At 40.5% G+C, this 13964-nt stretch overlaps 1 protein-coding gene across 2 annotated transcripts in view; it reads left to right on the top strand.

Moving 5' to 3' along the window:
- Positions 1-13964, top strand: part of DNAI3 (dynein axonemal intermediate chain 3) — a 74044-nt gene that overhangs the window by 42860 nt on the left and 17220 nt on the right. For both annotated transcript variants that reach the window (XM_081056393.1, XM_081056394.1), the window contains exons 17-18: positions 4729-4856; positions 8361-8424. In XM_081056393.1, coding sequence (XP_080912519.1) covers positions 4729-4856; positions 8361-8424 — 192 coding nt within the window. The remainder of the gene's footprint in view (positions 1-4728; positions 4857-8360; positions 8425-13964) is intronic.

The raw sequence follows: 13964 nt of genomic DNA, 5'->3' as shown, positions 1-13964 counted from the left end.
GGAGTAGCCCACCATCCCTTGCGGGAGTCAGGAATTGAACTGACAACCTTGTGGTTGAGAGGACACACTCCAACCAACTGAGCCATCCGGGAGGCTGCTCAGCTCAAGGTGCCATGTTCAATCTTAGTTGCAGGGGGCAGGGCCCACCATCCCTTGCGGGACTCGAGGAGTTGAACTGGCAACCTTGTGGTTGAGAGCCTACTGACCCATGTGGGAATCTGGCAACCTTGTGGTTGAGAGCCTACTGACCCAAGTGGGAATCGAACTGGCAGCCTTCGGAGTTAGGAGCATGGAGCTCTAACCGCCTGAGCCACAGGGCCGGCTGACCATATCTTTTTAACAAACAAATCTAACCTTAATGTCTTTCAAGTGAGTGTAATTTCTGTTGACACTTCATTTCTTTACAAATATTAGACTCCTGAGCCATGTCTTTCTGAAGACTGCCTAAGTATGGTAGAATTTCAGAGGATAAAGCCCTTTTTTTGTCCCTTAAAGAACATTCTGTTTCATTTTAGCATAGGCACTGCTAACATTAGGAAATAGGAGTGTGAAGCTAAATGTGGCCAGGGGCATTATACAGAAATATTGTGATCTTTTAACTTTTAAAGAATAATTTTTACATTACTATCTCCACAATTACATCGGTGTTTATTCAAAACATTTATTAAACTCCTGCAAAGTGCCAGCCTCTGAAGACGTAGCTGTGAAAAAGATAAGTCCCTCCTTTCACGGTGTTTACATTCTGATGGGATAGATACTAAAATACATAACAACTACATATCCACATCCACTTAAGGAAGGGCCTATTTAAAAGAAAAACCTAAAAGCATGACCCAAATGCCATCAAACAGAAATATTCCTCATCAAATGAATATTCTCTTTCCAGACAAAATCATTTTTTGGATGTTTCTTAGAGAAAGGCATATTTGGCTAAATCAGTTCATGGAAGGAATGGACATGTTTTTAGATACACAGCTGAGACTGATTGGCCATGTCCCCTTATGTGTGGCCAGTGATCCATGTTGCAGACAATTCCATAGCTCCATGGATCTTGCTAACACATGCATCTTATCTCTAAAGGCAGTTACTATGGCCATGTCCTGCTTCCTGTGTAGACAACCAGCTTTCAGCACGTATTTGAGATCTAACTGTGGTATTTTGGTTCTCCTTCAGACAAACTGCCAGCTACCCACCTACTCTGGCCAGACATGGACCTGCTGACTAGAATACATTCATGTGCTTCTCTATCACATTTTGCTTATTGACACTATACTTGTTCTCCTTCGACTGTGAATACAGCTATTCCAGGCTATTCTACCATCACATTCCCAAGGCTTCGCTCAGTCTCAACGTCAGTGTCTGATACTCTGTTGCCATCTAGTGGCCACAGGCCACTCACATTTTGCCTGCCATTTTAGGTCTTAATAGACCCCTTGTAGAACTTTAAGTCCTATATTTATTCCAATGAGGAAGACTTTACTGTATATAGTTTTGGAATTCTTCTTTGAAATTGCCTTCAGAGCCTGCGTTATATTCTTCTAAGCAATGGAACTTAATGGTTAAGTGTGTGGATTCCGGAGTCAATGATTTGGGTTTAAATCCCAAAGCCACAATTTGTTTGACCAGGTCAAATTACTTTACTTCTCTGTGCCTTACATTTTTTTAAAAAAACGTGTTTAAAAAGAGAAGGAGGAAGATGTGAGGAGGAGAGGGGGATCATAAAGATAACTACCTCATAGAGTACTGTGAAGATAAAAAGAGTTGATACATGTAAAGGTCTAAGAACAGCACATCAACTCACTATAAATGTTAATTACCATGTGTGAGATCTTGGGCACGTTACTTATTCTCCCTGAGCCTCAGTTGACTCATTCCTGAAGGAGGATTCATGTTTAACCACCTCCAGTTATTGTGAGGATTGAATGAAGTAGTTCATGAGGAGCACACAGTTTAGTGCCTGGCATGTGGTAGGTAAGCCTTCAATAAATGTTAGCTGCTATTATTGCTACTATCCCCAGTGATGGAAAATCCATGACCTATGAGGATGATCTTGAATTTAATAAATATCCAAGTTATTCCAGTCAAGTCCGAATAAATGCAGCTGATGACATTTTTCTCTGGCCTCCTCCTCCTTGACTCTATCACATTAAACACTGTTTAAGCCCCTTTTCTTAGGTTTTGTGATCTTTCTCATACTTTTTCAGTTTCTCTCCTCTGTCCTCTTTCCTGGCTCCATTTTACCTGCTGCCCTCTAATCACTGAAAGTACCTCAAATTCCAAGTTCAGCTGTGTGCTTTTCTCATTACACTCTCTCTTTGGTACTACGGTCTACTTTTTTATCTCTTCCAAGAATCCCCTTCTCTCTCACTTCCTCTCTCTCCTTCTCCTAGGATTGAACCTAACCTTTTCCCTCAAAGTCAATCTCTCCAGAACAGAATCTGAGTCACCCCTGACTCTCTCCTCAGGCCCCTCATGTCTAGTCTGTCACTCAGAACAATTAAGTCTTAATTCACAATGCATCTCACACATGCCTCTTCCTTTGCGTTACTAGTAGTGAACCCTGCATCAGGCTCTTGCGTTCCCTTGTTAGACCAAAGGGCTTCAAATTCTTCCATCTGGCACCCTCTCAGGAAACCATTTGGAGTACATACTCCCAGTGGACATGTATTTATTTACAAATTATATACATGTTCTATTCTACTAATATATTTATGTACATTATTCGAAAAGAGAATAACAGACATTGACATGAGTGAAGAATTTGAAATAAATATTTTAATGACTTTAACTTTATATATTGAATAGACAAAACACCTTTTACTTTTGCTAAATGTATTATATCTTTTAGTAAGAACAGTGTGATTAAATGTGCCTAGCTTTTTCTGAAATGTTGACTGACACTTTGTAATACAGCTATTTAAAGATCTATTTAAAAGTGGTTCCATGTTTGGCTTGACTTTGATACTTGTTTCTAATGTCTTGCCTACTGGTAAAGGGGCCCCTCAAAACACATAGATCCCAAACAATGGAGGTGTTGGTTGACTGTACCTACTAAATCATGAAAACTATTTTTTACTTTGGTCCAGAATTATGCTAAACATTTTTTGAAATGCAATATATATCAACATAACTGAAGTTTTCTTCTCTTATTTTAGTTTTCGTTGATATGTTTGTTGGTTGGTTTTACGTTCATTTGTTTGTTTTCCTGTGGGTGATGTAACCCAGAGGATGCATTGAGATGTGGTGGTGAAGGTTTTGAGAGCACCTATTTCTCTACCATCTATCCCAGAAATTTCATACCACACTTCCTAAAAACTAATAAGTGACCTTGGAAAATGTCCAAGATACAGCTTTAAGAGAATAGAAAAGCAGGATATAGTAATAAAATACCCAATTTTAAAAAACCTGTTTATATATACTCACATAAAAGTTACTAGAGGAGCTCTCAACCACAAGGTTGCCGGTTCAACCCCTCGCGTCCCGCAAGGGATGGTGGGCAGCACCCCCTGCAACTAAGATTGAACACAGCACCTCGAGCTGAGCTGCCTCCCGGATGGCTCAGTTGGTTGGAGCGCATCCTCTCAACCACAAGGTTGCCGGTTCGATTCCCACAAGGGATGGTGAGCTGCGCCCCCTGCAACTAGAAAACGGCAACTGGACCTGGAGCTGAGCTGCGCCCTCCACAACTAAGACTGAAAGGACAACGACTTGACTTGGAAAAAGGGCCTGGAAGTTGGAAGTACACACTGTTCCCCAATAAAGCCCTGTTCCCCTTCCCCAATAAAATCTTTTAAAAAAAATAAAAATAAAAAAATGAAAAGTAACTAGAGGAAAATACCAATATTTTAATAGTGTTCATCTCTGGGAGATATGATAATGGGTGATTTTTGTAATTGTCCTTATGCTTTTCTCTCTTTTCCAAAGTGCCAATAAATAACATTTATTAACTCTAGATTATAAAAGATTTTTTTTAAAAATAGCATCAGATAGTTTTAAAATGAAAGAAGTTCCAGATAATGCCTGAATTTCAGCCCCCAGATGAACCATATTCTTGCTGTTTGCATGTATCCTTATAGCTATGATATAGAACAGTCAGTGATATTCAGAAATAATAAATCTAAGCTCATCAGGAAACAAATAATGTTACATATGCTGTGCATATGACAAACAAGTAATGCATTTTAGATAGATTTATTTTTTTAGAAGTTAAAGAATTTTGGACACTTAATAGGCTACTTTTGAACTGTGAAAAATTTTCATATGATGCCCACTGAATAACAGTGGCATGAGTTTCTCATTAGAAAGCCTTATTGAGACTATTCAGGGTAATATAACGCAGGGGATATATATTGTGTCCAATGTTGACTGTAAATAATGCTGAAATGATGTAAATATATAGAAGTGGTTTGCAAGCTGTGTTCCATGAAACCTTTTAGAACCCCTGCAAAGTAAGCAGAAGAGTCTCTCCTGTCCCACCCAAGAAACACTTCAAAAAGCATGCAGCTTCTATCAGTTTTACATGCAGGGGGTCCTACATACGCCTTGGTTTGGAGGGTGGGTGGGAGAAGGCATTTTACTGCTAAATTAGAACTCTAAAAATGCTTGGACTTATGCCACACTGGGGAGGGACAGGTTTGTGTGGAAAGGGACAGAAAATATAGACGAACTATATTTTAAAAGATCTTTCATTGTAAATGTGTGCTTCTTTTACCCATACTCCTCTCCCAGATAAATTGTTATCTCAGAACAAAGTCATAAAGGCAGAAGAGAACCCATACCAGAACCTGGAAAGTGGGTTGGCCAATATTCTCAAGCCAATAGATGACTTCTGTACAAAGTTCTTTGTGGGAACAGAGGTGAGTTGGAATTATCTGCTTTGACAATTAATAATTTTAACTACATTGACTTATTGTACATGTTTGCTTTATGAAATCTTGTAACATTTATACCATTTTCATGTTTTAATATGCTTATGTGCACTTAAAAATTTTAACCCCACTGCCTCATAGATTCATATTTTAAATGTTCCTGAACAACTGTGGAAAGATCTATAAAATGAAGCATGACCCTTTTTACTAATAATGTATTGATTGGCCTGCAAATAGTTACCAAAGACCTATATTACATGAAAAAAACCATGCTGAGCCATACTTAGAGACCATACTTAGAAAATACGTTGTTTTGTTAGGCCGGCACCATCTACTAAGAAAGAAAGTAAAAAACTCACTCAATTCAAAAGATAAATAACAACTGGATATAATAACAATAATTGCTGCCATTGTTTGGTATCTATTATAATAACTAAAGCGATACACATTTATTGGACATTTTCTATATATCAGGATCTGTGCCAGGTATTTTCCAAATTATACCTCATTTAATCTTAGCAATCCTATAAAGATGATATTATTCCCATTTTACAGGTGAAGAAATGAGGCTCTCTCTTACAGTCAGAGGCAGAGATACCTGTTTATACATGAGTCTCCTTTCTTGAAAGGAAGGGTGAGTCTCCCAGGCCAGTGGAAAGATGCCATAGCTCAGTCTCCTCAAATGCAGTTTGCACAATGGGTTAGTCAATCCCACCAGCTCTCACTACCTGCCAGGCACAGTACTAGGCCCTGGACCAGAGATGAATCAATAGCACAGTCCCTGTCCTTAGGGCGCTCACTGCCTAGTTAAGAAGCAAATACATTGACAGTGTGATCCACGCCAACACCGGTCTGGAGGCCGGGGGTACAGGACAAAGAGGTTGGAGAAGGCGACCTGTCAGCGAGCTGGATGTTGGAGGTTGAGGAGGCACCTGAAAGATCAGAGTGAGAGCATGGATTCCAGCAGAAGTAACGCCTGAACAAGATTTTGGAGTTATGAAAGTCTAGGGTCTGTCTGGAGATAACGGAATAGCGTGGCACAAGAAGGAAATCTATGCCTAGAATGCTAGGCTGGGTCCAACCAAAGGCACTTTTTGCCATGTTAGGTAATTTGAATTTCATTTGAAAAGCGATGAGGCACTACCAAATAGATACATGTTTTATAACTTGGGCTTCACACCAAAGTGTTTAGATTGTTTTTTTAATTCTGGAAAAGTATATAACAAAATTTACCATCTTAACCATTTTTGAGTGTACAGTTTAGTGGTATTAGATACATTCATATCATGTCATCGAGCAACCACCACCCCCATCCATCTCCAGAACTTTTTTATCATCCCAAATTGAACTTCTGTACCCTCTAAACCAATAACTCACCATTTCCTCCTGCCCCAGCCCCCGGCAACCACCATTCTTTTATACTTTCTGTCTTTATGAATTTGACTATTCTAAGTACCTCATGTAAGTGGATTAATATATTTGTCTCTGTGCACGCCAAAATTTGAAAGCAGGGGAATGACAGCTTTAGAAAAACCAGAAATTAAAGCATAAGCACCTTTCACTTAAACTCTCCCACAACAACTCAGTGAAATATGAATAAAACCCCAACTCCTCACCCTGTGGCCTATAAGATTCTGCATAATTCGGTTCCTTCGTGTCTCTCCACCTTCATCTGCAACAACCTCCCTCCCTCACTCTGGCTGCTCTGATTTTTCCCTCATTCATCCTATGCACTAGACTCTTTCTTGCCTATTGAGGCCTTGCCCTGCTTGGAATTAACTCCATCCATAATTCAACAGATATTTATTGAGCTTTTAATATATGCCAGGCACTGTTCTTGGTCCAGGGAATATAGCGGTGAATAAAATAGACAAAATTTTCTGCCCTCATGAGGCTGACATCTTAGTGGAAGGCTCTTCTCCAACCCATGACGTGGCTGGTCCTTCTTCTTTGGATAGAGAGAATAAGGGAGGCCTCTCTGGCTTCTGGGCTGGCACAGGCTGAAGCAAGAGGAAGTGGGACCCTGGAGGCAAAGGCCAGGCAGGTGGACCAAACCAGAGATGAAGAGGGCCTGAGCAGTAAGGCTAAAAGTGTCCACACAGAGGTGGAGGGAAGCGGCATTGTCAGAACTTAGGGAAATGGATGGAGAAGGACGTGAAAGTTTCCAGCTAGGTGGCTGATGATATTATGGGCACTCAAGACAAATTTATGAACCTGGTTGAAATTATTCCTTTTCGACTTGGTTTAATTTCAGTGTCCCACAAAACAGCCATGAGACCAAGGAGATATTAATTAATGACGCTCTTACAGACCTTTGGTGAGGGCTGTGGTCACACGCAAAAAGCTCCTAGCAATTCTGGCAAGAACTGGGTGCTCACTGAATGGTAATTATGAGAGGTTGTGCCAAAGGCAACAGGCTAGACATGTCCACGTGTACAGTGTGTGCCCGTAGACTGTGACTGTGAAGGGAAGGAGTGCTTATCTTCTGATTGAATTTCTAGCACCAAACACAGTCCTTGTTTGTTAAATGAATTAACATGGGTGAAGAAAGCACAGATGAGTGAATGGGTGGGCTCAGGCCCTAATGAGCTTACCCTTCACTTTGCATAAACCAAATATTTTCCCATCTTCCCTCCCTCACCTACACATCTGAATCCATTCTCTCTTCTGTGTCCTCTTGATTTCTTTTTTTATATACCCTCCTCCATGTTTTTCTCTTATTATGCACTGGGGGAATAAAATGGAATTAGGAAACTGCATTTGGATGACCTTGAGTAAGCCATTTAACCTTTCTGAGTCAGTTTTTGCATCTCTAAAATGGGAGCATAGAACTAATTTTTGTATCTAAATCTCTCCATCTCTGTCATTCATTTGTTCTGTCTTTCCTGTTTGTGTGGGTGTTTCTGACTCTCCTTTATACCAGGTCCTCTGCCTTCCTCTCTCCTTAAAATGACCATAAGTGGTACTGGAATACATATTACTTTATTACTTGTCATGTTACCTGGATGGAACTTTATGTTTCCTATTCTCAACTTTGAAAGGTAAAGAATACCATGTTATAAATTCATATTCCCTCTCTCTCTCTTAACCACAAATATTTGTTAAGTACTGTATTTGTAACATGCTGAGAACTGAACAAGTCAGACAGGATCCCTCTCCTCCTGGAGCTTTCAGTTCATCGGGACAATTTCCTGTTAACCAAAACTTTGGAAACCTAGCAGTTGGAACTTGTGTTGGAACATAGATTATCTCCGTGATGGCCCGTGTTCTCCACATCACTGTGTGTGAACAAAAACTCAACAAACTCGTTTTATTGTTTAAGATAAAACCAAGTAATAATTTTGAGCCTTTTCCCAGCATTGTACCAAATTATCATTTGATTAAACTGACGTGCTGCTTTGTATCTGTCATAATTAGTCTTAGCATGTGAACATGAGGTTTTATGTTTCTTACGTGGGCATTGTACTCATCAGAAATCTGTAATATTTTTAGGAAGGTGAAGTGATATACACAGATTGGAAACTGGAAAGAGACCCTGAAACTGGCCGATTGATGAGTAAGTTTTAATGATTGTCCCATTATTAGTAAGTTGTTCCTTTTTTTACAAAGTACTGAGTAACCCTGGCCTTGCTAATGGAAGGGAGAGCACCTGAGTTTCTGACTACATTTGTTACTCAAAGTGAAGGGCGCAGACAGGCAACACTGTTGTCAACTGGGAGCTTGTTAGAAATACAGAATTGTAGCTCCTACCCCAGGCCTGCCGAATCTGAATACGGATTTCAATAAGATTCGCCAGGTGATTTGTTTTCACACCAAAACTTGAGGAGCACAATTTTAAAATAACAGTGTTATTTTAATAATTCAACAACCTGATAGCTTATCTATGTAGAAAATTTGAGTTAATGTAAAATTATAAGCTAAATTTACAGTGATCTTGAAGACCTTAGGATAGTATGGGAGAAGTGATTGTAGGACCCGCTTTTGGAACTCGGACTTGTCCGTGGTCTCCCCTGCTGCCAGAGCAGGACTTTGGGCAGCCGAGCAGAAGGATGAAGGTCACACCCAGGTGTGAGCAGGAATCAGGTCAAGATTCAGGCTCCCCAACAAGCAAAGCTCTCTGTCAAAGCTGAGAGCCTTGGGGTTTGCCACAATTACAACTACTTACTTTAAAACTTTGGATTTTATCATGGCATGAAAATATATTTGAACCAGCTTTCAAAGCAGGGAATAATCCTAAGCAAAGGAAGAGGAAGCCCCTGCAACTACTAGAACACGGTGGAGCAGTCAGGTGGGGCAGCCAGGCTTGGTTTGCACCTGGGGATCTGGACAACCCTGTGGGGGTTGGGGCAAGTAGACACATAAGTGACTGATGGGTTTGGAGTTCAAAGCCACAACTCTCAGGGAACAGCTTCTGGGGCTCAGATCTCCACCTCACACTTCACTCCATTCACTTCTATTTACTGAGTCTGGTTCCGTAGACTGGAGTGCCACAGACCTGGAAAGGCTTGCTTTGTCAGCATTGCTTCCAAGTAGCCATTTTAATCTGGAAACAAAGCATTTCTACTTTTCGTACATAGTGTCCCCTGACCAGAAGCCCAAATGTATGTTATTGATAAGTGTGGTGCATGGAGAGAGGATTAGAGGTGACCCAAGGGAGGGTCACATGCATGCAGAACTGAGACCAATTTTCCACTTTCCATTTATTCCCAGTTTCATGATTTAAAGTTGAATTCAAAATTACATATTGGATATAATGAATTATATTCAACTACTTTTACACTGATGTGTGTTTCTATTAATTCGATAATTCGTGAATGTGAATTGTACACGTACTGCATGCCAGGCACTATGTAACATGGCAGTAGTCTCCACAGTACCCGTAGGACAAAAGCTTGAGGCCATGACTTGGTTACACACAGCTAAGCTCTGGTTCCTCCTGGTCTCAGAGATTTTTCTTGGGGCCTTACCTCCTCCTGCAGTTTCCTCAACTGCTTGAAGCAGCCCATAACAAACAGGTTGAGTTATTTATTTTAAATGAATTCTCTCCCATTTATAGAATAACCAATGACAAACTTGAAAACCAAGAGCTTTATGTTTGAACTTCCCTGACGTTTGTTTATTCTTTCTTTCTTACTGTCATTTATTCATCAAATCATTATTCAGAACTTACTATGTACCAGGCACTGGGGATATAAAGATGAACAAGAGATTGTCCTCCCCCGAGGAGTTCCACAACCTATTGGAAAAGTCAACATAAACAAATGATGAATGATTCTCTTGGGCTGTTAAAAAAAGACCTCACTGAAGAGAGATGCAGTTGAGCTGGGTACTAAAGGGTAGATTGCAATTTTCCGGATGGAGAAGATGGAGAGAGATGTTTCAGGTCGAACGAGTGACAAGCACAAAAATATGGAAGCCCAAAAGGCCAGGGGACAATTAAGAAAACAGGGATATCTCCTGGCCAAACCATAACAATATAGAGGGCAACAGCAGCAGGAAAGGTGCCAGGAAGGACATTTGGGTCCACATGGCAAAGAGCCTTGAGTACCCTACTAAGACTTTATCCTCGAGCCACCAGTATAATCAGAAAATCACTCTGGCAGGAGAACAGGGGCTAGATTAATTTATTGGTGAGACTTATAATGGAAGTATGATGACCAATTGCAATAGCCTCACTAAGAGATGGGGAGGACGGATGTATAAGGATGGTAACAGAGTGCCATGCAGCGGAGGAAATGCGAGGCAGACTTAGGGATCAACATGTCAGGACTTTGTGACCCATGGGATGAAGGTGGTCAGGAAGAAGAGGAGTTGCTTTTAATTCCTTGGCATTTAGTTCATTCAAGGAAATGGGAAATAGCTTTAACCACCTACTTAAAGCATGCTTTAAAATTATCATAATACTTTTATACTTAAAGTACTTTAAAATCATCAGTCAAGTATTTTGTAACGTGGAAAGACAAATAACACTGCTATTCCCATTGGATGACGGTTCAAGTTCAGAGAAAGTCAATGAGTACACGCTTTGCATGCCCTCATTACATTCTGTGAACTGGTGGTGTTTTCCTTGGGAGCTCCCAGCCTGTCTTTCATAAACACCACTGAAATTTCCCGAGTAAAGATGAGGTAACCCAACCCCTCTTGATCGGCTGGAAATCCCATGTTCTTATCTCAAATGTACAACAAGGCAAGGAGAATTTTCTCCTCTAAGACAAAACTTCTGAAAGACAGAATACCCTGACTGAGACGTGTGTGATTAAAAAATGTAAAATTAAAATTTCCAGATGATCTAAGTGACACGCCAAGAAATGCAGGCTGAATGACATTTGACATAATCATTTCATATGCTCTACTCACAAATTGGCACATGTCACGTGCCAGACGCTCTCCTAAGCAATTTCCCTGGATTAACTCATTTAACCCTCACAGCAGCTCTATGGGGTAGCTACTATAAGTTGCATTGTCAGAATTTGAACTCAGGCAGTCTGCTCTCTTAAAGAAGTCACTATACTGAATCCTTCATTAGATAATGACTCTGGAAACAATTTTTTTGTTTACTGTCATTTTTTTTATCATAATAACCTGGTCTGGGTGCTCTGGCACTTCATTTACTAACTTAAGAATACCTCCATTCATTGCTAACTGGCACTAAGGTCTTTCAAAGGACAAAAGAAAGGGAAAGTTACGATGGGCTGAGAACATCTAGCCTATTATTTTGTTTTGTTTCACAATTTAATTTTCAATTATGGTTAACATGCAATATTATATTAGTTTCAAGTGTACAACATAGTATTTAGACATTTGTATACCTTATGAAGTGATCACCCTCTAACAGTATTTTAAAGTACAAGTCTTAGCGGTTGCCAATATTGCTATCACTGGTAATCATTATATTTCACAGAGGGCTTCCAGATTTCTGGACAGCCCTGATCAGCGAGTGATGTGGTGTCAGGGAAACCTTGCTAAGCCTGAGGGTAAAACCAGGCTCTGAGAAACAGGAACAGCAGCAGGAAGAAAGCTACTGGTTGCCTTGGGTTTCCTGCCTTACCAGCAATCTTCTAGATAACTTCAAGATGAACTTAAAAGCCTGTCCTCTGTGCTCTCTTCAAGATTGGACTTTGGTTGGAGGGAAAATATTTTTTTAAATGAGAAGAGTGCCATTTAAATTTTTTATTTGTTTTTACTTCATAAACATGTTTCAAATAATTTTAAAATTGTGGTAAAATATACGTAAACATGAAATTTATCATTTTAACCATTTTGAAGTGTACTGTTCAGTAGCATTAAATTCACATTTTTGTGCAACCAATCTCCAGAACTCTTTTTATCTTGCAAAACTGAAACTCTATATCCATTAAAAAGTAGCTCTCTGTTCCTCTCTCCCCGCTCAGCCCCTGGCAACCACCATCCTACTTTCTGCCTCTATGACTGTGACTCATATAAGTGAGTAGGTACTTCATATAAGTGGAATCAAACATTATTTGTCTTTTTGTGACTGGCTTATTTCCCTCAGCATAATATCCTCAAGGTTCATAGATGTTGTGGTATACATTAGAATTTCCTTCCTTTTGAAGATGAATAATATATTCCATTGTATGTATACACCACATTTTGTTTATCTCGTCATCCATCGATGGACGCTTGGGTTGCTTCCAAGTTTTGGCTATTGCAAATAAGGCTGCTATGAACATGGGTGGACAAATATCTCTTTGAAACTCTACTTTATGAGCTTTTGGCAAGATATAATCGCTCTTTTTTAAGCTTAGTGTCCCATTGGTGTTCTGAGTAAAAACAAAATCCAGCCTTCACATAGCATTAATATGATGAGATTCAGAACAAGTTCATGGATTCAGTATAAAGAAGACAAACATTGTGGTTCGGTCTAGCCAGGCACGTATTTTTATGGCCATGCCTGGGGTGGGTATGGGCAGCAAGCGGTGAGGAGCGTCCAGCTCTGCAGACAGGCCTGAGGGGAGCGGAAATCTAAGCAATGGCCTGGTAGACAAGCCAGGGAGGCAGAAGGCCCCCAGGGCCTGGGCAGAGACTAAAGGGAAGTCTTGATCTTCAAGTTCAAACCTGCTCCTCCTGACTTCCCAGTTGCCATAAATGGAAATTCCATGAGCCAGTTGCTTGTACTAGAAACCTGGCTCTCATTTTCAGCACTTCATCTCTCTGACCCCTCCCTCCTATTCGAGCCATCTCCAGGCCCTGTCAATTCTAGCTCACAAATATTTCTTTATTACCCACTCGTCTCCATTGCACTTTCATCCAAGCCACCATGCCCTTGCACCAGAGCTACCACAGCCTCCTAGGGTGTTCTCTCTTTGCGTTTACCTGCTGCTGCTAATCCACTCTCCCCACGGCAGCCAGAGAATCTTTTGGAAATATCAGTCAGATCATCTTCTAGGCCTAAAGCACTCATGAAGACATATTACACTTAGAATACAATCTAAACCCCTTTTCTACAAGGCTCTGCATGGTCTCATCACTCCTGGTCCCCATTTGGTTCACATGTCTCACACTGGGATTACCAGACTGGATCTTATTGCCTTCTTCAAATTTATAAAGACACTGAACACTCCTCAGGACTCCGTCTGTCTGGAATGTTCCTCCACACCAAAATCTTCCCAGGTCAAACTGCTACTCAGGCTTAAATGACTCATCTCCAGAGAAAGCTTTACTGAGCATTCAGTCCAAATTATGAATGCCCCTTGTTACTCTCTCGTAATATATTTTTTCCTTCGTAGCACTTTTCACATTTTCTATTCTATACTTTGGGATTTGTCTATTGAGGCCATATCTGTCTTTCCCACTAGACTGTGCGCTCCGTGAGGGCAGGATTATGTTTGTTGATTAACCATTGTGTGCCCAGCTGTCTACAGTGCCGGGTACATATAAGCAATTTACAAATACTTACTGACTAATGAATGAATGAATAAATGAGTAAGAACATGAACTGTTCCTCTGAACTTGCAAAGTGGCCCTGGTGGGAAATTGTCTGGACTTTCCAGAAAAAGAGGAGGAGCTACTCCTTGACAGATTCTGGTTCTTGACTCTTGGATCTCATTAATCAGGACCTATCTGTCCATCGGAGGG

Source organism: Rhinolophus hipposideros, assembly GCF_964194185.1.
Source record: "Rhinolophus hipposideros genome assembly, chromosome: 8".
Classification (NCBI taxonomy): Eukaryota; Metazoa; Chordata; class Mammalia; order Chiroptera; family Rhinolophidae; genus Rhinolophus; species Rhinolophus hipposideros.
This window is presented reverse-complemented; position numbering and strand designations above follow the sequence as displayed.